The sequence below is a fragment of the Protopterus annectens genome, chromosome 8.part1 (genome assembly GCF_019279795.1).
Source record: "Protopterus annectens isolate FY-2018-M chromosome 8.part1, PAN1.0, whole genome shotgun sequence".
Taxonomy (NCBI): domain Eukaryota; kingdom Metazoa; phylum Chordata; order Ceratodontiformes; family Protopteridae; genus Protopterus; species Protopterus annectens.
In genome coordinates, this window is record NC_056742.1 from 484,692,376 (window position 1) to 484,716,787 (window position 24,412).

At 43.1% G+C, this 24,412-nt stretch overlaps 1 protein-coding gene across 1 annotated transcript in view; it reads left to right on the top strand.

Moving 5' to 3' along the window:
- CHD9 (chromodomain helicase DNA binding protein 9) overlaps positions 1-24,412 on the top strand; it is a 2,842,495-nt gene that overhangs the window by 1,807,388 nt on the left and 1,010,695 nt on the right. Inside the window, exon 20 of the mRNA XM_044082017.1 lies at positions 8,938-9,048. Within this exon, the coding sequence (XP_043937952.1) occupies positions 8,938-9,048 (111 nt within the window). The remainder of the gene's footprint in view (positions 1-8,937; positions 9,049-24,412) is intronic.

Consider the following 24,412-nt stretch of genomic DNA (forward strand, 5'->3'; position numbering starts at 1 on the left):
CTCTGGGTTTTGTTCTTTTTATTTTGTCCCTCCCTCTGTCATTTTTTCCAGGTAGCCCAAAGTTTCTTTGTCTATATAATGCTTTTCTTGGATTTGTACTAATAAACAAGTTTTTTTTTATGCTTTTGATAGTTTTTCTTGTTCAAGTATTTTCTTTCCTCTAATTTCTGTCTTTTTGGTTATCTTCTGTCTGGAAATTCTGGGTTTCTTGCATAATAGTAACAGTGCATAATTTCTTCCTTATAGTCCACTCTGACATCTTTGTGGCTCTTTTTTGGCTTTTGTGATTTTTGTGGACTACTGCTACCTTTTACAACAGGAAGACCATCCTTCCTCTGAGCCTAGCCTAACCTCATTGTAGGATTGTTTCCGTGAGTATTCTAGACTGCCAGTTTTTCCAGTCCTGGCAGCAGTGCTCTCCAGGATTGGACTTTTTTTTTTTTTTTTTTTTTTTTTAATTATCCTGGGACTTTTCCACCTAGCTGTCTTTATTTTTAACCTACCTTTCTTCATGTTACATGCTATATAAAATACAGTCTGTTTATCTGTATCATGTTGTTGAGGTTTTGTGAAAACAGGGTCTGCCACATGAAGGTCTACTCACCATGACTGGAGGATGATTTCAGTTTCAGCAGCACAACTGTTCTTTTCTTGTTTATTTCATCATCTCTCCATTCAGACCCTTGACCTCCTAGTAAGGAAAAGACACTGGATTAATAACAGAGTCATCACCAGTGAAACAGTTAACCCACAGTCAGCTGCAAGCAGTGGTCAGAGAAGGCACTAAGGTTAAGAGAAACTAGACTAAAGACCTGGAAGTTGACTACAGATAGAGCACAGAAGTTCAAGAAATTACTCAGGGCTGTAACATCTCAGGAAGAAGCAGAAGTAGGAGGAGTTGAAGAATGGCAGTGACTCAAAACAGCATGTGTTACAACTATAGAACAGATATGTGGCCAAGGCAAGTATGGAAATAAGGTACATAAGGAAAACTGGTGATGGAATGCAGACATCCAGGAAGTCATTAAACTAAAGGAGGGAGATGGAAAAGACAAACCAGGCTGAGAAGGAATATTGTTGGCTAACTTAAGATGCCAAGAGAGAAATTGCTGTAGCAAAGAAACTATATCAGGTTGCAAGGCAGAGACCGAAAGAAAAAGATTGTCTGACACCCTTCATAAGAGATGCCTGAAACAACTTGCTCAGCAGTCTACAGGACATCAGAGGCAGGTTAAAGGAGTATTTTCCAGCAGCTTCTGAATGAAGAAAAGCCCACAGAAACTGTACTCCTCCAGACACAGCCTACGATGAAAGAAGAGGAGCCTACTCTAGCAGAAGTAAGCGCAGCACTAAGGAAAATGAAGTCTGAAAGCAGCAGACTCAGTAAAGTCACAGCAGATGTGATCAAGTTGTTGGGTGAGATAGGAGAGAAATGCCTGCTGCAGATACTCATAGTATCAAGAGAAAGGCGTAGTCCAGATGACTGGAGAATAAGCATACTTGTGTCAGTGTACAACATCAGAGGGGGCATTCACAAATGTGGATAGTACAGAAGTCTCATACTCCTGTCACAGTGCCTGAAAATTCTGGAGATGGTGATTGATAAATGAATACGCAGAGTAGTAGTAGAAAGGAAGATTAACAGTTTGGATTCAGATCAGGATGCTGCACAACCAGCCAGATGTTTGCAGTGCGACATATAGATGAGAGTAAGCTGGAAATGGAGTAAGAGTGGAAGTGATCATTCCTAGATTTGGAGAAAGCATATAGCAAGGTCCCAAGAAAGCTGATTTGAGCAATCCTGTGGTGGTTTGAAGTCCCAGAAACATTGATAGAATTATTGCAGGCTGTGTACAAGGACCCAATGATTCCGGTATGAACAGTGTTTGGTCTTGCAGAGGTCCCCAGTGGAAATGGGTGTGTATCAGAGTTTAGCTCTGAACCCACTGGTAATAGACTACATTAGCAAACAGGTCGAACACGGCAGCTCAACAAAGTTGCTGTATGCAGGGGATTAGGCATTACAGACAGAATCTGAGCATGAACTTCAGCAAAGGATTGGGAGTGAAATGCAAAACTGAAGGCACATGGGATGAAACCAAGAGTACAGATACGATTGTGGGTGAGATGGTTGAGGAGAAGGGAGGTCTGAATTAGGAGGTCAAAGCTAGAATCAGATGGTCTGCAGCCAACTGGCACAGTGTGTCAGGCACAGTGTATGATAGAAGAATATCAAATAAGCTAAAAAGAAAGGTATACAAAACAGTGGTGCGACGAGTAGCACAGAAACCTGGACAGTAAGTGCAGACCAGCCGAGTAAGCAAGAGGTAATGGAGATGAAGTGACTGAGACAGGTGGTAGGATGCAGACTGTAGGACAGAGAAGAAATGAGGACATCAGATCAGAAGCTAAAGTAGCTCCAGTTGCAGAGAGGGTTGAAGAGGACAGATGACAGTGGTTCAGGCACATGTGCAGAAAAACAGAAGACAGGTGAAGATTTGGGGTAGACAGGAAGTAAGAAAGAGGAAACTAGGTTGTCCAGCAAAGATATGGACGGATTGTGTGAGAGAAGACTACAGGCAGTCGGGCATAACTGTTGAAGGTAGGATAGTGGAACTAAATTGAGAGCTATGACAGCATTTGACGTGACACACAGAAAAAGGGGGTTGGTGGTGGTGGTGGTGATAATAGTTTTCCAGGCACTCCTTTCATCTTTTTTCTTAAGACTAATTTCAGACTAGCCCATTGAGTCAGATAATGCTGAAAGTTTTTATATGAAACATGAACAGCTGCTGCTGCTTTTCAGGTGTTGAATATTTTTAGATTATTGCTTTTTTGCTTACGATGATGGAATGCTTGCCATGGAACACAGCCAGGGGAAAACGCGGCCTGTCCTCAAACCGCAAGTGAACTTGGAGGGAGGCTTTCCCAATAGCAACAAATAAGTAGTAAAATCTTTGAACACAATCTACTTCTTCTATCCTGCTTGTGCATACAGGATGAGCATGATAATCAGGGAAACAGCATTTGTAATGCTGTTTTATTTGACATCTTTCAAGTGTTTATATCAAAGTGAAGGCCTAATGCCATGTTTGTGAAGGAAGATCTGTTCTGGATCTGCCTATCCATATGTTTGTGATGCATTCAGTATCTAGGGTGACAGTGCACTTGTGTAAAATCTTAGCATAGCAGTAGGTGTCCTAATCTTTACTGTTGCAATATTCTGAAATGAGGGGACCTCGAGCCCAGGGCAGCCTGACTGTCACTAGTATACAAAAGCTTGATGATCTTGTATGTGGTGTACGTCACACTTGTGCTCCCTGCACAGAATGTAGGGCATAAAAGGGATGTACTGATGCACCTATCCAGAACTGAATTGCCCCTGAAGAGAACAGTCTCTTTAGGGTAAAGGAGTCTATGCACATCCAGAAGGAAAAAATGCAGAAGAAAAAAGGAAAACCCCCAGCCAGAAGGGAACCTAAAACATAAAACAGACAAGAGGGGGGTGGAAGGAGGAAGTAAATACTACAGCAGAGAAGGGAAGGACATCTACTGTTATGGTAAAATTTTACACAACTGTACTATGTCCTTCTATATCACTGTTGCAGTATTCCAAACAGAAGGGAGAGTAAAAAGCTGAAAAAACAGAGTGGGAGGTGGATGGCTGAGAGAGCCCTCAACAAAACCATTTAAAATGGTTCTAGCAGAAGCTTCTCTGACCCTAGAAATCATATCTGACATATAATCCTTAGTAATGGTATGCACTGAAAACCAAGTAGTAGCTTCAATTATGGAATTGATGTCCAGCCCTTTGAAGAAGGCACCAGAAGAGAGTAGTCCTAGCTCCATCAGAAATGGACAGGGAATAAGCTCTGTCAGAAGTGGACAGAGATTTGCCATGAAAAGTATAACAAAAGGAAATGGCCTTAGATATCCAGGAGGAGATGGTTTGCTTGAAAACAGCCAAACCTAGTGTCCTGGGATGAAAGGGAACAAAAAGCTGATCAGACTTGCAGATGACCTTTTTTATCCAAACAGTACCTTAGCTGTATGTGCAAATCCAAGGTATGCAGGACCCTCTCACTAGCAGACTGAGGAGAAGGGAAAAAGGAAGCAAGTTGTACTGACTGATTCAAAGACAGTTTATTTATTCCCTTGGGCATAAAAGAAGGATTAGTACAAAGGGCTACCCTGCTAGTGTGAAAAACCAAAAAAAAGGAGAAATGGCCATAAGGGCCTGGAGCTCAGAAACTCTCTGAGCAGAACAACCAGCTACAAAAGTTTTCCAAGTACAGTGTTGTAAGAAAGAAGAATCTGCAGGCACAATATTAAGGTCCCAAGGAGGCCTAATATGCAGGAAGCTTTAAGAAATTGTTTGACCTCAAAACGAGAAGCCAAAGGAGAATTCAAGGGCAGACCAGCAGAAATAGCTGACAAATGGACCTTCACAAAAGAATAGGCCAAGCCAGACTGGAGCAACTCACACAAATAAGAGAGGAACAGAGGGACCCCCACTGAAATGAGTCCTTATTATGAGCATGACACTAGACAGAAAAAACTTATCCATTTGGACATATAAGATTTTGTGGTTGAGGGTTTCCTTGCCTCCTGTAAAACCCTGAGCACATCTTCAGAAAAGAGGTGCCTGAAAGGGATCAAAACCCTGTCAACCACAGTGTCAGTTGAAGAGTGGACAAGTGAGGATGGATGAAGGATGGACCCGTTTTTCTGTTTGAGGAGATCTAACCAGTGAGGTAACTTGTGGCGATTGCCCCTGGCCAGATGCATTAATAGGGGGAACCACTGCTGTCCTGGCCAAAAGGGAGTGTTTTGTAAGATTTTTGGTGAGTCCAGCTGAATCTTCTCGAGGAGACTCTGAAGTAGAGGAAGGAAAGCGTAAAGAAACATCCCCTTCCAATGAAAAGAAAAGGCATCTGCCTTTCACGCCAGATGACATGACATTCTGAAACAAAAGAGGGGAAGCAAAAATATCTAAGTGTGGAATACTCCACCGATGGACAGTGTCCAGAAACACATCTCTGTGAAGCATCCATTTGTGAACTGTGTTTTGTACCTGCTCAGAGAGAGTCTGACATTAATTGTGCTCTGAAGGAGTGTATACTGCCTAATGAGTTAACTGATAATGGAGAGCCATTTCCCAAGCCTGAAGAGCCATCCTGCAGATGAGGTAAGATTTTTGTTTCCGTTTGTTGACATACCACATTACTGTAGTGTTGTCTGTGTACACCTTCAAGAGGCCTAAAGAGAACATGAGATAAAAAAGCTTGAAGGGCCAGAATCAGAGCGTTCATCTCATTGATGTTGATGAGGTCTGACTTCTGATGGGGTGGGCAGAGACCCTGAGCTTTCAGGTGATCAAAAGAAGCCCCACTCCCCATTTCTGAGGCATCAGTGTTCTTGAGGTTGGACTGGAGGCTGAAAGGGCACCCCTGAATTGAGAGCAAACTGTTGAATCCACCACTTGAGTTTCTTCTTTAGACAGGGAAGAAGAGGTACACTGAAAATCAAGAGGGTGACCATACAGCAGCCAAACTGACCTGAGGTACTACTGAAGCTTCCACATGTGCAGTCTAGTAAGACAAAGCTCTGGAATAGAAGAGGCCATGTATCCTAGAGCTCAAAGAAACTCCCTGGATGCCATGGCAGTCAGACGAGAAAAAGAGACTGAAAGAAAGCTGTCAATGACAAAACTTTTGGAGGTGGAAGAGAGGCCAACATTGGCACTATCTGAATCCTGCACCCCAGATGTACATGATCTGAGAGGGAGTTAGGACGGACTTTTGGAAGTTGATAGTGAACCCCAGACTTTGAAGAAGAGAGAGAGTGAACTCCTGATCCTGTAAAAGGCAACTGGGAGAAAGTGCCTGAAGCATCTGGTTGTCTAGATAAGGAAATATCTGAATGCTTTGAAGCCTTCAGAAAAGTAATCACATGAGCTAGGCATCTTATAAATATCCTTGGGGCATTAGAGAGGCCAAAGGCAAACAGAGAACTGAAAATGAAAGAAAGATACAGATAAACATAAAAACTTCCTGAAAAGAGGGTGAATAGGGATGTGAAGGTAAGCATCTTTCAGATCCAGACACCAGAAAAGCCTTGGGTAGTATAAGAGGAAACAGGGTTTGAAGAGTAAACATCTTAAAAGAATGGTCCTTGAGATAGGTGTTGAGCAGGGAGAGATCCAGAAAAGGTCTCCAATTGCCCTCCTTTTGAGAAAACAGGAACATCCTGGAATAAAAACCCTTTTCCACTTGATAAGGGGTAGAGGTTGAATAGTTCCTTAGTTCACCAGTAATCCAAGAGCCTCCAGGAAGTGAGGGAAGTTGCTTTAGAGGAGGTTGAGGAATCCCTGAAAAAGGAGGGAGTGATTTCCATACCATGAAGTAACCCTGACAAATAATGGAAGGAACCCAAGATTCTGAAGTGATGAGAAGACAATTTGAAAGACAAATAGCCGAAGGGACAAATGAACCTGGTCGGGGGGGGGGGGGTTGTCAAAGAAAAGCAGACTTATCAGATAAAGGAGGCTTCTGGGCCACAAAAGTCTAAGAAGCCTTAGCAGAGGGGGGGCCACCTACAACCCTTCCTGCCCTTGCAGGCCTGGCGAGATTGACTGCGAGCAAAAGTAGATCTAGAAAGATTATTCCTCTGGAACTTAGGGATAGGAGAGACAAAAATATGTTTAAGGTTCTGCAAAACCTTGCCTTTCTCTTGAAGAGACTTAAACAGGTCATCAGCAGCAGTTCCAAAAAGATGTTTATTCAAATTGAGCATCCAGGAACTTGGCCTTAATGTCCTCAGTCAAAGACTAGTGACAAAACCAAGAATAACACCTCATGACAGAACCAAAAGCCCCAACCCTGGAAAAAGCATCAGCAGTATCATAGCTACACAATACAGTGGCTAGACACTTGAGAAGTAGAACGTAAAATAGATAAGGCAGGGGCTTCGCCTTCAGATTCAGGGAGGTCAGAAGTAACCTGACAAGCCTGAGCAATCAAGGCCAGAGCACACCTGGTCATGTGGATATGATAATTAACCGTCCTGAAGGCCAGAGTAGAAGAGTGTAAACTTTCATACCAGTCCTCTCAATTGCCCTGCTGTCATCAGAAGGCAAAAGTTTGGAAGATGGCAAGACCTTAGAAAATTTGTCAAAACAGACTTATGCCACTGCAGGAAACGCAGTGTAAGAATGGACAATCCTCAGGAACCTTATAGAACCTGTCAGGTTTCTTAGGAGCAGGAGGCTGAGGATCAGGAGACATGGAAGCAGCAATGAAAATGTCTAACAAAGTAGCCAACACAGGAGGAACTTCCAATGGTTTAGGAGTATCCACCTGAAGTAACACATGTTATCTTCTCTGAATGTCAGACACTTGAGAAGAATCCCACATCCTAGCAATTATGTCCCCAAAGGGCAATTCCTCAAAAGGAGACACAGGGCTAACATAAATCTCCTTATCAGAACCATAAGCCAAAGGCAAAGGCATCTGTCAAGAATAGGGCAAAGACCACTCATCAGACACTGAATCCTCATCTGACGAATCTAGTTCCCTAAGCCATTTGGAAGGGGTAGAGGTCCAAGATGTAGCAGGTACTGAAACCTGTTGAGGCTTCAGGGCCATCAAGGCAGAATAAACTCTTTTCATTCCCTTTGAGGATCCTTAGGATGGACTGAAACATGCTTTGCCTTTTTCTCTTCTTGGAAGGGACATCAACCCTAACAAATACCAGAGGTTCCAACCCTTGGTGAGATTTGATAAGAGAACCCAGAACTTCCTCCCTGACCAGTATCACTTTAGGAACTTCCTCCCTGCCTTATATCTGCAGAATCCCATTAGGACCTCCAAGATAATCAACTGTGGTTCCCCTTCGACATCCAGAACAAACTCCTGCAAAGCCTCAGAGGACGCACGAAAAGACAGATCCATGCTGGCCTCCAACAAGGTCACAGCAGAGGAATCCAATGTAGACGCTAAACAAATTACAGAGCTAGTACCCGCTTCTAGAGGGACATCCAGTGAAGGCTGGACAACTAAAGAATCCGTCTGAGACTTCTTTGCCTCCTCCTTATCTACCTAGTGGGAGTATCTCAGGGTTAAAAGATGCTGCCGTGGTACCCTGGGCTAACTGTTTAAGCCATTGATTTTCAAGGTAAATGACCAGGGAAGACAAACTGCTCCTACTACATATTGTTGTGGGAACCACCCAACCAAAGCAAGACACTGTTCTTGATAATCCTTATGGGGAGTATGCCTCTCCCACCCTGACGTTTTCCCATTTTGGATGACATGAACTCTAGATAGCAAAATAAAATATAAGACCAAGAACAGAAAAAAAAAAATAAAACCCTAATGGGGCACTTATGTGGCGACTAGATATTCATTCAGCACAGCAACAATGCTTTCACACCAACTAGCAGTAATGGTATTTGAACTGGTGAAAAGTTCTGGGCAGCTCCATCCATGTGTCCCATTTATGCCCTACCTTCTGTGCAAGGAGCATAAGTTTGACATATGGTGAATACAGTATCATTAGGCTTTGGTATACTGGCCGAGCCTCAGGCTGCCCTGGGTGGGAAATCCCTTCAGTTTACAATACTGCAACAGTGATGCAGAAGAATATTTGTTTTTACTTCTGCAGAGAACAGGGATTGATGTGTAGTAATTAGTAACATGACTGGTCAGTTTTCATTACCTGTTTTATAAGTGCACACACAATTTAGACAGTGATTTATACAACACACAGCACTGCAGATATTTGCAATTTAACATATCTTTGTGAAATTGTACAGTTTAATTGCTTTTACTAATTAGAATAACCTCTTCTGATTTTTCTTTCTTATGTACTTGCCAAATGTAACTTTGTGTAAGTCCTGTTTGTTTTGCATTTTTAATAAAATGTTAAATTTTGCAGGCCAGTTTTGTTGCTTCTGGAAATAGGACTGATATTTCATTAGATGACCCCAACTTTTGGCAGAAGTGGGCGAAGAAGGCTGAAATCGATATAGATGCCATCAGTGGTAGAGTAAGTACAAATTTCTACTTCACATGTGACAGTTGTCATTTGTAGCTATTAATTTGTTAGATATATACTGTTACAGTTCTTATTTTGTACATACTACTCCTTTTTTTTCTTTGTGGATGAAAGCTGGGTCTTCGAGATTGTATTTCGTTGATTATTATATATAAAAGAAACCTTTCATTTTTTCATTATTAGTGAATGTGTGATGAATTTTGCTTTTTTAGTCAGAAGTGCGCCATCAATAATAAATCAGTCTCCTCGTGTTGAACTTTTCTATATATGGTCAGATTTATATTTTGTAATGTAGCAATAATCTTTATTTAATCTTTATTGTGTTAACGTGTCACAAATTATTTTAAATATAAAGTCAGAAAGGGATGCTGCAGCAAACAGCTAATTGCAGAAGTTCACTTCTGCTGTTTAACAGCTTTGCGGTTGTATACCTGTACCTTTTTCATTTGCTTTCTTGGTGTACAGAGTACTTGCCAGTAGATCCTGTGATGTCATCCTTAGTGACTCCAGAGTTGTAAGAAGTACCCAGATGATGTCCTTATATTCCAATGTTGTAGTATTCTGCATGTGGGTTTACCCTTCTTCCTTCCAGTTCGTCCGGCCAGGATTCAAAAGATTTTCAGTCCCTCTAGGTGCGTCGGGCATCTGATATGGCAACAGAAATGTGGGCCATAAATGTGACGTCTGCACGCACCAGCCCTCAGAACTTTTCAGCCGCCAGTTGTACACCAGATGCTCCAGCTTCTCGCGGACGTATGATCAAGAAAAATTCAGTTAAGTACCCCGGCGGGGATCCTTTCAGTCCTACTGTTTTTTCATATAGTCTGTTCATGTCATCCGGAAAGGACAAGTATAAATATGGCCGGCAGATTCCCTCAAAGACACCCATGATCATTGTCTCTCTTATTAGGTAGGGAACACAACCACGAGAACTGCACTATTTGTCAGTCTTTCATCCCTAAGACCTTACGTCACCATCTTCAGGCCGTGCATCTGTACCTAGAAAACCAATGACTAAAATAAATAGCTTTAGGGATGGAGGCCGCATCCAGTGCCCGTCGGAACTGCCAAAAAAGAGGACCAAGACCCTGTGGCCTACTTCTTCAGCTGCACCTCTGCCGACCATTCCTCAGTCTGTGGCCGCCATCGGCTTGACTGAGGATTCTGCTTCCGCCAGTGTGGATAAAGCGGGTACCGCGGAGGAAGCCACACAATCTCCAACGGACGGCACATCCTTAGAGGATTTACTGGCTTCTACCTTAGACTCCCGGAGGGAACCAGTGCTTTCTGCGGGTACGTCAGATTCCGCAGCCGCCTTCCCTACGCCTGACCCTAGGCCCTTGCCCAGCCGGACGCCAGCTAGAGGCCTCTTAAGAAAAAACAAACCTTTATCTCCTGCTTCTGATAGCATACCCAATTGGCAGGCCTTCAGCCAGAGTTTATTTAATGCCTTCATGACCCTTAGGCCTATTACTACAGGGACCCCTACTACTGCTCCTCCCTTCTAAGTCCTAAACTTCTAATTCCTGAAATGAGGGTAGAACACTTTGAGGAGGAGGATCTGTCTGATTCATCAGAGGAACTCCCTCACCTACTCCTCTCAGATCTCTTCCCTGGAATATGGATCTCCAGAGGAAGGCCCTATTGAGCCTGACTCAGATCTAACCTTTGGGGAGACTATCAACATGATGAAAGACCACTTTAAATGGGAAGCCTCAGATATGATAGAAGTACAAAAGAGGTTTTATGACCTTATACAGATGGACTCCCAGTCCTTCTGCTATTCCCACCATTCAGCCTGCCTTTCTGGATGCCTTTGCCTTTGCTTCCATCAACCCTGACTCCCATCCTGCAGCCCCTCGTGAGCAGATAGACTCTACAAAGTCCCTGAGACAGAGAAATTTCTGATAAATTGCCCTCCAGCTGACCCAGCCACTATCTCCATTTCTACTGATAGGGCTTCTAAGCTGCTCCCTACCACTACCATTTTCCCAGCTGACAAAGACAGCAAGACAATGGAAAGGTTGGACAAGAAAATATGTACGTCTGCCACCTTGTCATTCAGGGCCACTAACTACCAAACTCACATGACGAAGTATTTCTTAGCACTACTGGACAAGGCCACTAAAGAACTGGCTGACATCCCAGATTCTGCAGCCAAAGCCTCCTCGACCCCCCTGCTAGCTCTCACCTCTCCGGTGAAGAGACACTTCTTTAAGATGCACCTGATACCTCAGCCAGGTCAACTGCATCAGTTTCTGCATTGAGAAGATATTCTTGGCTACACCTTCAGCCCCTCCCTGATAACTTCAGGGTCAAACTTATTGATGCTCCTTTGGATCACTCTGCCCTGTTCGGTGGAAAGGTAGCTGACCTCTTTAAGCCCCTGCAACAAAAAGGCAAGGAATTGCTGGACCTTAAACACCTGCTAATCTCGCTCGTCCCTAAGTTCCAAAGGAACTACCCAGCCAAGACATAATTTATCAGAAAAACCTCTAGACCTTCGGCTCCCCCCAGGTCCAAGAGACCCCCTAGAAGACAGCCCCCTCTGGCTAGAGCTTCTCCTTCCTCCAGCCAAAGGCCTCCCTTTCCAGATAGGGCAAGGTAGTGTCTGACTGCCTGCCAATCTCTCTTCCCACCCGTCCTGCATCCCTCTCTGCCCATCTCTTTCACTGTCTCATTGCGTGGTCTCTCATTACCTCATACAAATGGGTTCTGTCCATCATACAGAACGGTTACTTTATGACCTGGATCTCCCCCCCCCCCCCAACGAACAAGGCTGGGCATGCCTCAGCCTCCCTCCAGTCTGCTACCCTTCCTAAGACAGGTACTGGAAATCTTACTAATACAAGGCACTATAGAAAAAGTGCCTACAGAATCAAAAAGAAACGGATTCTACTCCAGAATTTTTCTAGTACCCAGAAAAGACATACCATGGAGGTGTATCCTAGACATCTGTCATCTCAACCCCTTCCTAAAGGTTCCTACTTTCAGGATGCTCACTCTTTCTACCCTCTTTCCCCTCCTCCTACCCCAAGGATTTATGGCAACCCTAGACATAAAGGATGCCTACCTCCACATACAAATAAAGCCCACCTTCAAGAAATATCTCAGATTTCTGGCAGGCTCATCACATTTTCAGTTTTGTGCCTTGCCCTTTCGGCTTTCCACTGCTCCCAGGGTATTCACAAAATGTCTAGCCCCAGTCATCGCTTACTGCAGGACAAAGAGCATCCATGTATTCCCCTATTTAGACGACCTTCTAACTCGGGCACCCGGTCAGAAGACTTCTTCACACCCAGCACCTTCTGCACCTCCTGCAGTCTTTGGGTTTCCTTATAAACTTACCAAAATCTCACCTGGGCCCGCACAGGACATTGTCTTCCTGGGCTGCAGAATCTGAGCAGACCTTATGAAGGCCTTCCTACCACCAGAGAAGGTGGTGTCCCTGTCACACCACCTACTGGAAGTCCTTCAAGCTTCAGAATCGACAGCAAGGCAATTTCTGAGACTTCTGGGTTACATGGCATCCACCATACCCTTGTTGCCCTTAGACCAGACTATGCATATGGATGCCTCAGATCCGGGATGGGGAGCAACTCTAGGACTAAGAAAAGTGCAAGGTTTGTGGACAGACAGACACAAACTAGAACACACAAACATCAAAGAAATGATAGCAATCCTCCTTGCTCTGCAGGCCTTCCTACCCTATCTAGAGAAAGGCCCACTCAGGATATTCACAGACAAAACCGCAGTCCTATAGTATCTCAACAAACGGAGAGGGACACAATCTCGCCTCCTGTGCAGACTAGCTCTGCAGGTATGGGATATGGCCACCTCACAGGGAATTACCCTACAGGCAGCCTACGTACCCTCCCTGCACAACTCCCAGGCAGATCACTAAAACAGGACCATCTCAAACAACCACGAATGGATGCTTGAGAGAGATGTTTTCCTGAATCTGGTCCACTGGTAGGGTATACCTCAAATAGACCTGTTTGCCTCCTCCATAAACAGGCAACTCCCTAGTTACTGCACCAGGACACCCGACCCCAAGGCACTGGCCAAGGATGCCTTCTCAATGCCCTGGAAGGGGAAATTTCTGTATGCATCCCCCCTTCCCCTTGATTCAGAGGGTACTGCTGAAAATTCAGCAGGACTCACCAAAAATCTTGCTAGTAACTCCCTACTGGCCAAGACAGCACTGGTTCTCCCTCCTCCATTTGTCCAAGGGCAATCACCACAAGTTACCCCCCTCAGTGGACTTGACCACACAGCACAAGGAGACTCAGATTCACCCACGGTGGCAATTCCTGCAACTCACCCTGTGGCTAATAGAATTCTGATCCCCCTTCAGGCACCTGTATAACAAGGAATTGCTAAATGTCCTGCAGGAGGCCGGGAAACCCAACATGAGAAAATCCCATCTTGCCGAAGTGGAAAAGGTTTTCTGTTTGTGTCGCTACAGACCGTTGGACCCGCTGGAAAGCGACATTTCTCTAATCCTGTCTTAACTGCGTGAACTAATGCAGACAGGACTGACTTACTCATCGCTAAAAGCACGTTTGTTTGCAGTTTCTGCCTGTTTACCTATGGACCCTCCCCTTACATCTAGACTTCCGGCTAAACTTTTTCTCAAAGGGGTACTACACTTGAGACCTCCCAGGAAACCCCCCGTGGGACCTTAATTATGTATTAGAGAAACTCACGTTATCCCCCTTTGAGCCAGCAGAAAAGGCTCCCATAAAGTTTTGCACATGGAAAACTGTTTTGTTGATAGCTCTGACCTTGGCCAGAAGGGTCTCAGAGCTGCAAGCTCTTATGGCTACACCATCCTCCTTAGTCTTCCACCTTGACAGGGTGACTCTCAGGACCAATCCATCATTCACCCCCAAAGTAGCGAATGACCTATCCTTGAACCAGGCCATTCACTTGCATACCTTTTTTCCCCAACCCGCAGTGGGATAGTGAGAAAGTACTTCATTCCCTAGATGTCCACAGGCAACTTAGATTTTACCTATATAAAACCAAGCCCATTATAAAATCAGACCAGTTGTTTGTCTCCTTCCACCCCAGGGCTCTGGGGAAAGCAGTGACCAAACAGACTATATTAGCCTGGATTTCCAGGGCCTTTTCATTCTGTTACCTTCACCATGGGAAGACCTAACAGGCCAATGTCAAGGCCCACTCCACCAGAGCAATGGCCTCTTATAGAGCATTCTTTAAAGGTCTAGATATCATCACCACTTGAAGCAGCCACTTCGTTCTCTGTGCACACCTTCACCAAGCACTACATAGGTTCATAGGTAGGTACTAGGCTATTGGCCCAAGAGCCTACGTAAGCCTAGCCAACAAGGTTCCCTGGCTTACGCCTCCCAAGAAAGTTATTTTCCTGTGCCACTGTCGAGCAGAGACACAGAAGTGATCCCTGGGGTGTATTTCCTATTTCCCATCTACTCATCAAGATTTTTCTTGGAGTGCTAATAAAGAGCTTTGCTTGACATAGATGGGTAGCCTGTTCCAGAGTATGGGAAGTCTCTGGGACAGGAATCTATCCCTCCACCATGTCCTGTTTATTGTGGTGACAAGATTTAGGTCCCTAGAGCATGTAGCTCGGAGGGATTGGGATTTCTTTAGGTGTAGCATGTCCAACAGCTCTGGGTTTGACATAGCTTTATATGTTAGGCAGAGATCACCTCGGAGTAGGCGATATGCTACGGAGCAAAGCTGGAGTTTTTTGAGGTGGTCAGTGTAGGGCATTTGTTTGAGGCCAGTAATCCTCTTTGTGAGGTAGAAAACGCTTCAGCAGGACACAACTTGAATAAATCACAGTAGTAGCGTATAATGAATTTAATATCCGCTTTCGTCACCAAAACTTCATCAGAAAACAATGAACGTAACCACACAAAGGATTTAAATACATCAAACAATTAATACGTCACTTAATTAATTAAATAAATCATTAAAATTTAAAAGAAAATAACAAAAAAAAATATTTCATTGAACCATTTAAAAATACATTTATAGCAATAACTCTAGTAAACTTCTTCTGTCAATATGTTTAGGAATGGTTAATTTACGATGTTTTAAAAAACATTTTAAGTTAACTGCTTCATTTAATCCCGGTGGGTGGTCTGAATGCAGTCTAACCTGCCATAAAGTTTCTCGTTGCCCAACATAGTTCTTAAAGTCCCCAGCTCTCCCATCATGTTTACAAGTTTCTAAAACAGTAAACAAAAATTTTTTAAAATTTGCACAAGAAGTTGAATGCTTGTATAAAGCGTTATTAAAGTTTTTTGTCTTAATAGCATATAAATGCTCTTTAATGCGTTTCCCCAAACTTCTTGTGGTCATACCCACATAAAAAGCTGGGCAAACGGAACACAGGGCAATATATACAAGCCCACTGCTTGTGCAGTTGACATAACCTGGCACCTCTAAAATTCTTTCAGATGTAACAACATTAATACAGGGCCCCTCAAAGATGTAACGACATACTGTACAATTATTACATCTAAACATACCTTTTTTACTACTAGTAATAGATACCGTGTTGGTAGTACTAGTTCTCTCTAAAATCATTTTTAATGTGTTATTTTTCCGAAACACAAAATTAGGTTTAGAACCAACAACTTTGGTAATATCTGGATTTCCTTGAATAACTTTCCAATTCTCTTCTAAAATCTTTCTGATCCGAAAACAGTCAGAACTCATTTCAAAAGAACAATAATACTCAGGATTTGTCAATTTACTTAACTGAGTATCAACTTCATTGTCTTTTTTATAATTTTTAATAATACCCTTTGTCAATATTGGTGGAAAATGTGAAAACCGCTTGTTAAAAATCTCAAAACCAGTGTCCAATAGAAACTTTTCATCATATCCCCTGTGAGCAAATAAATGCACAATATGGTGAAATTCATGTATGACGTCCGTTTCCCTAGTAGTCATACGGCTGGCTCTTATAAATTGTCCCCTGGGAATGTTTTTAATAATATATTTTGGATGTCCACTGGTATAATGTAGGTATCCGTTAGTAAAAGTTCTTTTCCTGTATATTTTACTGTGAAAACAATTATCAAAATAATCCCACCAAATGTGTACGTCCAAATAGTTAACAGATAAACCTAAATCACCTAGTGTGAATTTAAGAAAACCAGACAAATAGTTAATTTCATGTACCAAAGCGTCCACAGTCTCACTGCTTCCCTCAATAACAAAAATTAAATCATCAATGTATCTACCAAAGAAAATAATATTAAAATTAGTTTGTAAAATTGGTATGAACTCCCCCTCCCACCAGGACTTTTTTGGGATCGAGTTCGTCAGGGGACGAGGCCTAAGTGAAGTTTCAGATGATTTTGGCATTATTAACCTGACTGATTTTTCATTTTCTGCTGTAGAGATGACTTTGCTTAAATACGGGTTCAATTTTATTCCTAGTAAGAAAGCTGATTACAGTAGGACTGTCATTGACATTAAGAAATTTACTAGACAATTAAATCTGTCTTATTTAATGCACTGCTTATCTGAAAACACTAATGTGGTTAACAAACCTTCTAGTTATGTTCCTAATTTACATTATACTATCAAAGCCTACGAAGAGCTGTGCATTAAAGATGTGAACTTGTTGTTTAAAGGTAAAAACTTTTACCATGACAATTTAGATTGTTCGGAAAGAAAAGCTTTAAAACATTTAAAAGAGTTAACTGCATCCTTTAGATTTATGAAGAGTGATAAAGGTTCGAATATTGTGGTTATGGAACATGATTGTTATAACCAGAAAATGCAAGAAGTTCTAGGGAATACTTGTGAATATGAATCTATTGCGTTTTTTGACATACTGAAACGTTTTGGTGAAGTACACTCACATTTATATGATGCTTTAATGTGTGGTGAGATTAGTTTCAGTTTGTACAACTTTTGTGTGGTTGAAAATCCAAAAATAGGTGTTATTTTTGGGATTCCTAAAACCCACAAAGACGTAGTAAATCCACCATTACGTCCAATTGTTTCATCTCCACATTCAGTTACCGAAGGAATCTCTTTAATTATTGATGCTTTATTAGGTCCCTTATTAGAAAATCAGTCATCTTATATTAAAGATTCCTGGCACTTCTTAGACAAAGTAAAGGCTTTTCAAGAAAAAAGGATCTTTGATCCTTCAAAACATATTATTTTTACTTTAGATGTTAACTCTTTGTACACCTGCATTCCCCATGACGAGGGAGTAGAAGCGGTACGCAGTTTTCTAGTAAAAGGTAAACTTTTTAATAATTCTCAGATTTCTTTAGTCTGTAGGTTTTTAGACATTATCTTGGAAAATAATTTTTTCTTATTTAAGAATACATATTACAGGCAGAAACGTGGAGTTGCTATGGGGTCCCCAGCGGCTCCAGCTTATGCCAATTTGGTTATGGCCTGGTGGGAGGGGGAGTTCATACCAATTTTACAAACTAATTTTAATATTATTTTCTTTGGTAGATACATTGATGATTTAATTTTTGTTATTGAGGGAAGCAGTGAGACTGTGGACGCTTTGGTACATGAAATTAACTATTTGTCTGGTTTTCTTAAATTCACACTAGGTGATTTAGGTTTATCTGTTAACTATTTGGACGTACACATTTGGTGGGATTATTTTGATAATTGTTTTCACAGTAAAATATACAGGAAAAGAACTTTTACTAACGGATACCTACATTATACCAGTGGACATCCAAAATATATTATTAAAAACATTCCCAGGGGACAATTTATAAGAGCCAGCCGTATGACTACTAGGGAAACGGACGTCATACATGAATTTCACCATATTGTGCATTTATTTGCTCACAGGGGATATGATGAAAAGTTTCTATTGGACACTGGTTTTGAGATTTTTAACAAGCGGTTTTCACATTTTCCACCAATATTGACAAAGGGTATTATTAAAAATTATAAAAAAGACAATGAAGTTGATACTCAGTTAAGTAAATTGACAAATCCTGAGTATTATTGTTCTTTTGAAATGAGTTCTGACTGTTTTCGGATCAGAAAGATTTTAGAAGAGAATTGGAAAGTTATTCAAGGAAATCCAGATATTACCAAAGTTGTTGGTTCTAAACCTAATTTTGTGTTTCGGAAAAATAACACATTAAAAATGATTTTAGAGAACTAGTACTACCAACACGGTATCTATTACTAGTAGTAAAAAAGGTATGTTTAGATGTAATAATTGTACAGTATGTCGTTACATCTTTGAGGGGCCCTGTATTAATGTTACATCTGAAAGAATTTTAGAGGTGCCAGGTTATGTCAACTGCACAAGCAGTGGGCTTGTATATATTGCCCTGTGTTCCGTTTGCCCAGCTTTTTATGTGGGTATGACCACAAGAAGTTTGGGGAAACGCATTAAAGAGCATTTATATGCTATTAAGACAAAAAACTTTAATAACGCTTTATACAAGCATTCAACTTCTTGTGCAAATTTTAAAAAAATTTTGTTTACTGTTTTAGAAACTTGTAAACATGATGGGAGAGCTGGGGACTTTAGGAACTATGTTGAGCAACGAGAAACTTTATGGCAAGTTAGACTGCATTCAGACCACCCACCGGGATTAAATGAAGCAGTTAACTTAAACTGTTTTTTAAAACATCGTAAATTAACCATTCCTAAACATATTGACAGAAGAAGTTTACTAGAGTTATTGCTATAAATGTATTTTTAAATGGTTCAATGAAATATTTTTGTTTTTTGTTATTTTCTTTTAAATTTTAATGATTTATTTAATTAATTAAGTGACGTATTAATTGTTTGATGTATTTAAATCCTTTGTGTGGTTACGTTCATTGTTTTCTGATGAAGTTTTGGCGACGAAAGCGGATATTAAATTCATTATACGCTACTACTGTGATTTATTCAAGTTGTGTCCTGCTGAAGCGTTTTCTGCCGTTCTGATTGATGGTTTTTAGTTTTGTTTGGCTTTCCTCTTTGTGAGGTACTTCTGTGGCCTTTCCAGCTGCTGCAGATGTCTTGTGAGGTACATTCCAAAAGGGGGGGTTGTACTCTATAATGGGTCTAATGAGTGTCGAGTAGAGGGGAACAATGACCTCTTTTTTTCCTGGATGAGAACCCTTTTATGATGAGGTATGCCATGTAGAAGGACTTCCTGACTACTGTGGCGATGTGACTATCAAATGAGAGACTACTGTCCACCTGGGTCCCAAGGTCTCATCACGCATTCGGTGTTAAGTAGATTGCTGCCTATGTGGTAGTTCATGGGTACAGAGTTTTTACCAAAGGGGATGACACTGCACCTTTTGGCATTGAGATTGAGGCCATGGCTCTGACACAAGGCATCTGTCTCAGCGAGGCCCTTCTGTAGGATGTCCACATCATTTGGGGACTTGACTATGCCTCCTAGTTTGCCATATCTCCAGAACCAGGGCAGGGTTTGCTAGGGCTATTCTACACAGATTCTTAAAAACCTGTTCTAGGCCACCACCCATTTTTCAGTGAGCTTTGGTACTCACCCACATGTAGAACACTACAACCTTGGAATAGAGGGACATAGGAAAGTTGTGTGAAATCTTACCATAACCATAGATGTCCTTCTCTTCCATGTTGCAATATTCCTTCCCTCCCTCCCCTCCTGTCAGATTGCACTTGCTCTCCTGGGTGACATTGGGCAGGCTATCCCCTTATAGGACTGGTTCTGAAGGGTTTTTTTTAGGTTTTGAGGGCTGTTACATGCAGACGTCACATTTATGGCCCACGCTTCTGTTGCCATGTCAGACGTCTGACTCACCTAGAGGGACTGAAAGTCTTTTGAATCCTGGCTGGATGAACTGGAAGGAAGAAGGGTAAACCCACATGTAGAATACTGCAACATGGAAGAGATGGACATCTATGGTTATGATAAGATTTTACATAGCTTTCCTTTCCTCATAGTCATTATTGCAGTTCTGGTTCTTGGGGCTTCCTGCAATACAGGAGCCTGCAACTGGTCCGATTTCCAAAGCCTTTGCATCATCCGTAGCTGATGGAAGTCCGAAGACCAACATCTAGATGTCTGGTATAAGAAGAGCATCCTTCAGTGACATCTAGAGTTCTTTCTAGTCGTGCAGTCCAGTGTGTTCAGTACACTGTCTGTCGGTTCCTGTTTCCATGGATGACTGTCAGCCATCATCACCTCTACTCATTCACATCTACCAGACCCACAGTAGCCTCCCTCAGGCTCAACCTGACTCGTATACTGAGCTGGTGAGGACATGCCAGCAGCATTAGACAGCTACCAGAGAGTGTACTCTAACCCCATCTACCCTACGGCAGCCTTGCACGGTCTGCAGTTGCTGCCTTTGGGAGGTGCATGTGAGATTCTGAGCAAGTGCAACCTCTCAACTAAGTGGTGTACACATCTGGCTCTAACACTGCTACTGCACTGAGGCTAGGCTGTCACCTTCCCCCAGGATGTCCGAGCTGGCATTAGCTTGTCAGTTCCATCCAACCACCCCCAGCAGCACTCACCTACACCTCCTCAGGGATCCTGTTCCTCCAGCAGCAGTGCTGCTACTCACAAGTTTTTTTGGGTGCAGTTAAGGGGCTTATTCCTCTGCGCTGCAGGGCCTGACAGTCCATTCCTTCATCCTGATAATCAGTGTATATTAAGTGTGCTGATCGTTTTCATGACTTTTAAGAAGAAAATAATAATTGTAAGTCTTTCAGCTTAGCTTCTGTTCCTCAACGTGGTGTGGTACATTTTACAAGCCAAATAGTTTGCGTCACACTTGTTGCATAGTAAGCTTAAACTAGGTCATACAGCACTTGATAGCAGCCCCCTTAATTGCAAAAACTTGCTGATTTTAGTGTTGCTTGTCTAGTCAATATACTTGTGAAAGTCTGTCATGCAAGAGAGTTTTTGTAGTGCTAGAAACAGTTGCTCATTGGTTTTCTTCATATTGATGACTGTTGCAGCAGTTCTTAGTACTGGAACTTTATCCACAAAAGGCCTGATATCTGGCCTTGATGTTCTTCGTGTTTCACTGTTGCAGTCATCACATTTGGGTTGTCTACCTGCAGGTAGCCCTCAGTCGGCCTAAATACCAGAGTCTTGGAATTTCTGCTTCGGATGCTGTCGCTTCATTTGATATTGTTAATCCTCGTTCATTCCTTACGCATGGGTATTGGTTCCGACCTCGGAACCGAGCCGGCCATTTTTCAAGTTCACGTCAGCTTTAAACTCTTGAGCTAAACTCTTACCCACAATCCCCATCTCCCTGTTACCTCAGATTTCATTTGCAGCGTTGCTATTCGGTCGTGTCAAGCTACTTCTCTTGAGCTAAGTACAGTTATTTGTTGTTTAATAGTCTTTCAGATTACTTTTCTGTCAGAAAAGTTTATATTTCATTGTCTCTTACCCTATCGCATCTAGCGTACATATTTTCTTCATGTTTTTCTACTCTTTTCTTTACCACTTTTACCACAAGGTATTCTCTCTTTACCAACATTGGTAATCCTTCCCCTTTTTCTCATACCTTCGGGTATTCTCTTGTACCATTGCTGGTACCTTTTCTATTAATTAATTTGCTGTCATGGCAGATAAAGGTAGTCCAGGGTTTAAGCGGTGTTCTGATTGTGGACACAAACTACCTACTTCTGATGCACACTCTTTGTGCGTTTATTGTTTGGAAGCGTTCCACTTGTCTGTTGATCCGCCCTGTACTATTTGTGAAAACTGTTCGAATAAAACCTTGTTGGAAAGGAAAAACAAGCTATTACTGAAGGGACTCCTTAAATCTCCCTTTTCAGAGGCTATTTCTGGGTCGGAGGCCTCAACCCCTCCTAGAGCCCATAAGAAAATCTTGGATGTTCCTATCAAGGCTAAATCTTTGCCTTCGTTCCCGGCTGGGGACTCCCGCCAACCAAAACCTAAAAAGGCTAAAGTTTCGGCTCTAGAGCTCACTCAGTCAGCACCAGTGCTTTCAGTGTCTAGACCTTCAGCTCCATTAGTGATCTCTGCTCCTTCTTCTCCTGCAGCCTTCACTGTATCAGCACCGAGGGGCTCCTCGGTTCAGACTATTACCACTGTATCGTCACTGACCGTTCAGTCGGCGCAGACCTTGACGGCTCTGAGATCTTACTCGGAACCGACGCCTTTATTGTTGACTCCAGTTTTGTTGGTTCCAACTTCGGCACCAATCCCTGTGTCAGTGCAGACCATGACCTCGGCACCGATGAATTCTTCGGTGCAGACACCCGTAGTCCAGTCTCTTTTGGCACTGTTGTCCTCGGTGCAGACGGGTGAGATGAGCACCGAGTTTGCCTCTTCTGTGGACAAGCCTGTTTCTCCCTCGGTCTCTGTGAGATCCACTAGAAGCCTTTCCGAACATGATGTGTTGTGTCTTGTGGATCAGGTGCTCTTGGCCAGATGTATCCCACCTCTCAGGAACTATCCTTCCTTGGGAGGTGATCACCCGTCTCCAAAGACCCCTTCTTATTGTCCTCCTTCATTGCCTTTGAAGTCCATGGATATAGCACAGTCTTCCCCTTCTGCGGTCCCCTTAATGGATCTCACTAAGGAACCGCAGTTGCCTTTGTGGCAGGAAAGTTTTGCTATGACCCAAGATGTCAGTTGTGACATGCATAGTTTGCTGCTCCACAGCCATCCAGGGACTACGGGTCGGCAGGCTGAACCACTTAGGGGAGGGATGACCCCTGTCCTAGACATGCACTCCTCTTCAGGTGGACCAGCCTTCCAACTGATGGAGAAGGCTTTCGCTGCTGTTGACGATACTGGACTGTCTATACCTCCGCCCGCCTCTGGTACACTGGTTTCACAAGTCACACCTAGCGGACACTGGGTGCAAGGGCCTCAGGACATATTCCCACAGGAATCCCCTTTTCCGCTGTCTTCTCCAGCTTCTCCCACTGAGGAGGTCCACCGGAAATGTTCGTGTAAGAGGAAGCACATGGACTCCACAGAGGAGTCCCTCACTGAAGACACAGATTTCGATGAAGGAGAAGGATCCCCCCGGTCACCCTCTGAGGTATCCTTTGGTGATATCCTTGAAATCCTGAAACAGAGAGGTGACTGGCAGTCCTCTAATCCGTCCTCTGAGGAATCTGTGTTCCTGCAGGCCTTTTGCGCCCGACCCCCTACCTCCTGGGTTACTCCACCTGCCGAAGAACTTGTCCGGCTCATTGTGCAGCGTGCTTGGAAGGCTCCTGATACCATCAAAGCTATTCCCCGGAGGCCAGATAAGATTTTGTCCCCTCCTGCTTCGGATCCCCATTGGTCCAAAGGTCTTCCTGTGGATGCTTTGGTGGTGGTGGCCGTAACAAAAAAGGATCTGGCAGAAGAAGAAAACCAGACTCTCCATCCTCCTAACAATGAGTCCCAGGCCCTGGACAGGATAGGGAAGTGCACCTTTGCTTCAGCAACCTTTACTATCAGGTCCCTGAATTATATGGCACACTTTACCAGGCTTCAAAGGGATCTGATTTCGGAGCTCTCTGAAACCTTGGCTGGTGCCGTGTCTTGAGGTCCATGACAAAGTGGCCTCTCTGCTTCCGTGACAAAGTGGCCTCTCTGCTGGCCACCATTGAATCAATATCCAACTCCTCTATGCGACTGATATCTCACGCATCAGGAGCAGCTAGAGCAGCGGGTTCAGCTGTGGTCTTGAGACGATACGCCTGAATGCGCTTGTACAATTTCACGGAGCCCTTTAAGGCTTCCTTTCTTAACGCTCCCATTGAGGCCTCCTCGTTGTTTGGGCCCAAAGTTAAAAGTACACTGGCCAGATGTGAACAGGACAGTAAGACCCTTTCTGCCATAGGTCCGTTATTCTTCCCCTCAACTTGCTTTCTCCCGAAACCAAAAGAGTGGGAAGATATGGTTCAAGAAATCTCAGAGTCTTTTCCTTGACACGCAGGCCGAGTTCTCCCCTAGAGGCAGAGGGGGAAACTCACAGGGAAGACGCTCCTTTCGGGGCAGAGGGGATCCGCGTAACCAAGGTTCCAGGGATTCTTTCCCTGGTCAATCCTACCAGCGCTCCTGAAGAGCGGCCTAACTTCTTTCCTCTGTTGGTGGTTGCGGGACATTTCTCCTTGCACCCTTCTACCTGGCTAACCATCACCACCAATTCTTGGGTACAAAGGATTATAACCAGAGGTTATCATATCCCCTTTGATCTTTGTCCAGCCCCTTCAAAAAACCTTCCTGACATTCCCCCCAGTCAAAGGGAAGAAGCAGCACTAGAGATAGAAAAGCTGCTAAGAAAGAGAGTCATCCAAATAGTCCCTCCAGACCAGATCGGATCCGGATTCTATTCAACAATATTTTTGGTGCCAAAGAAAATCGGGGACTGGAGA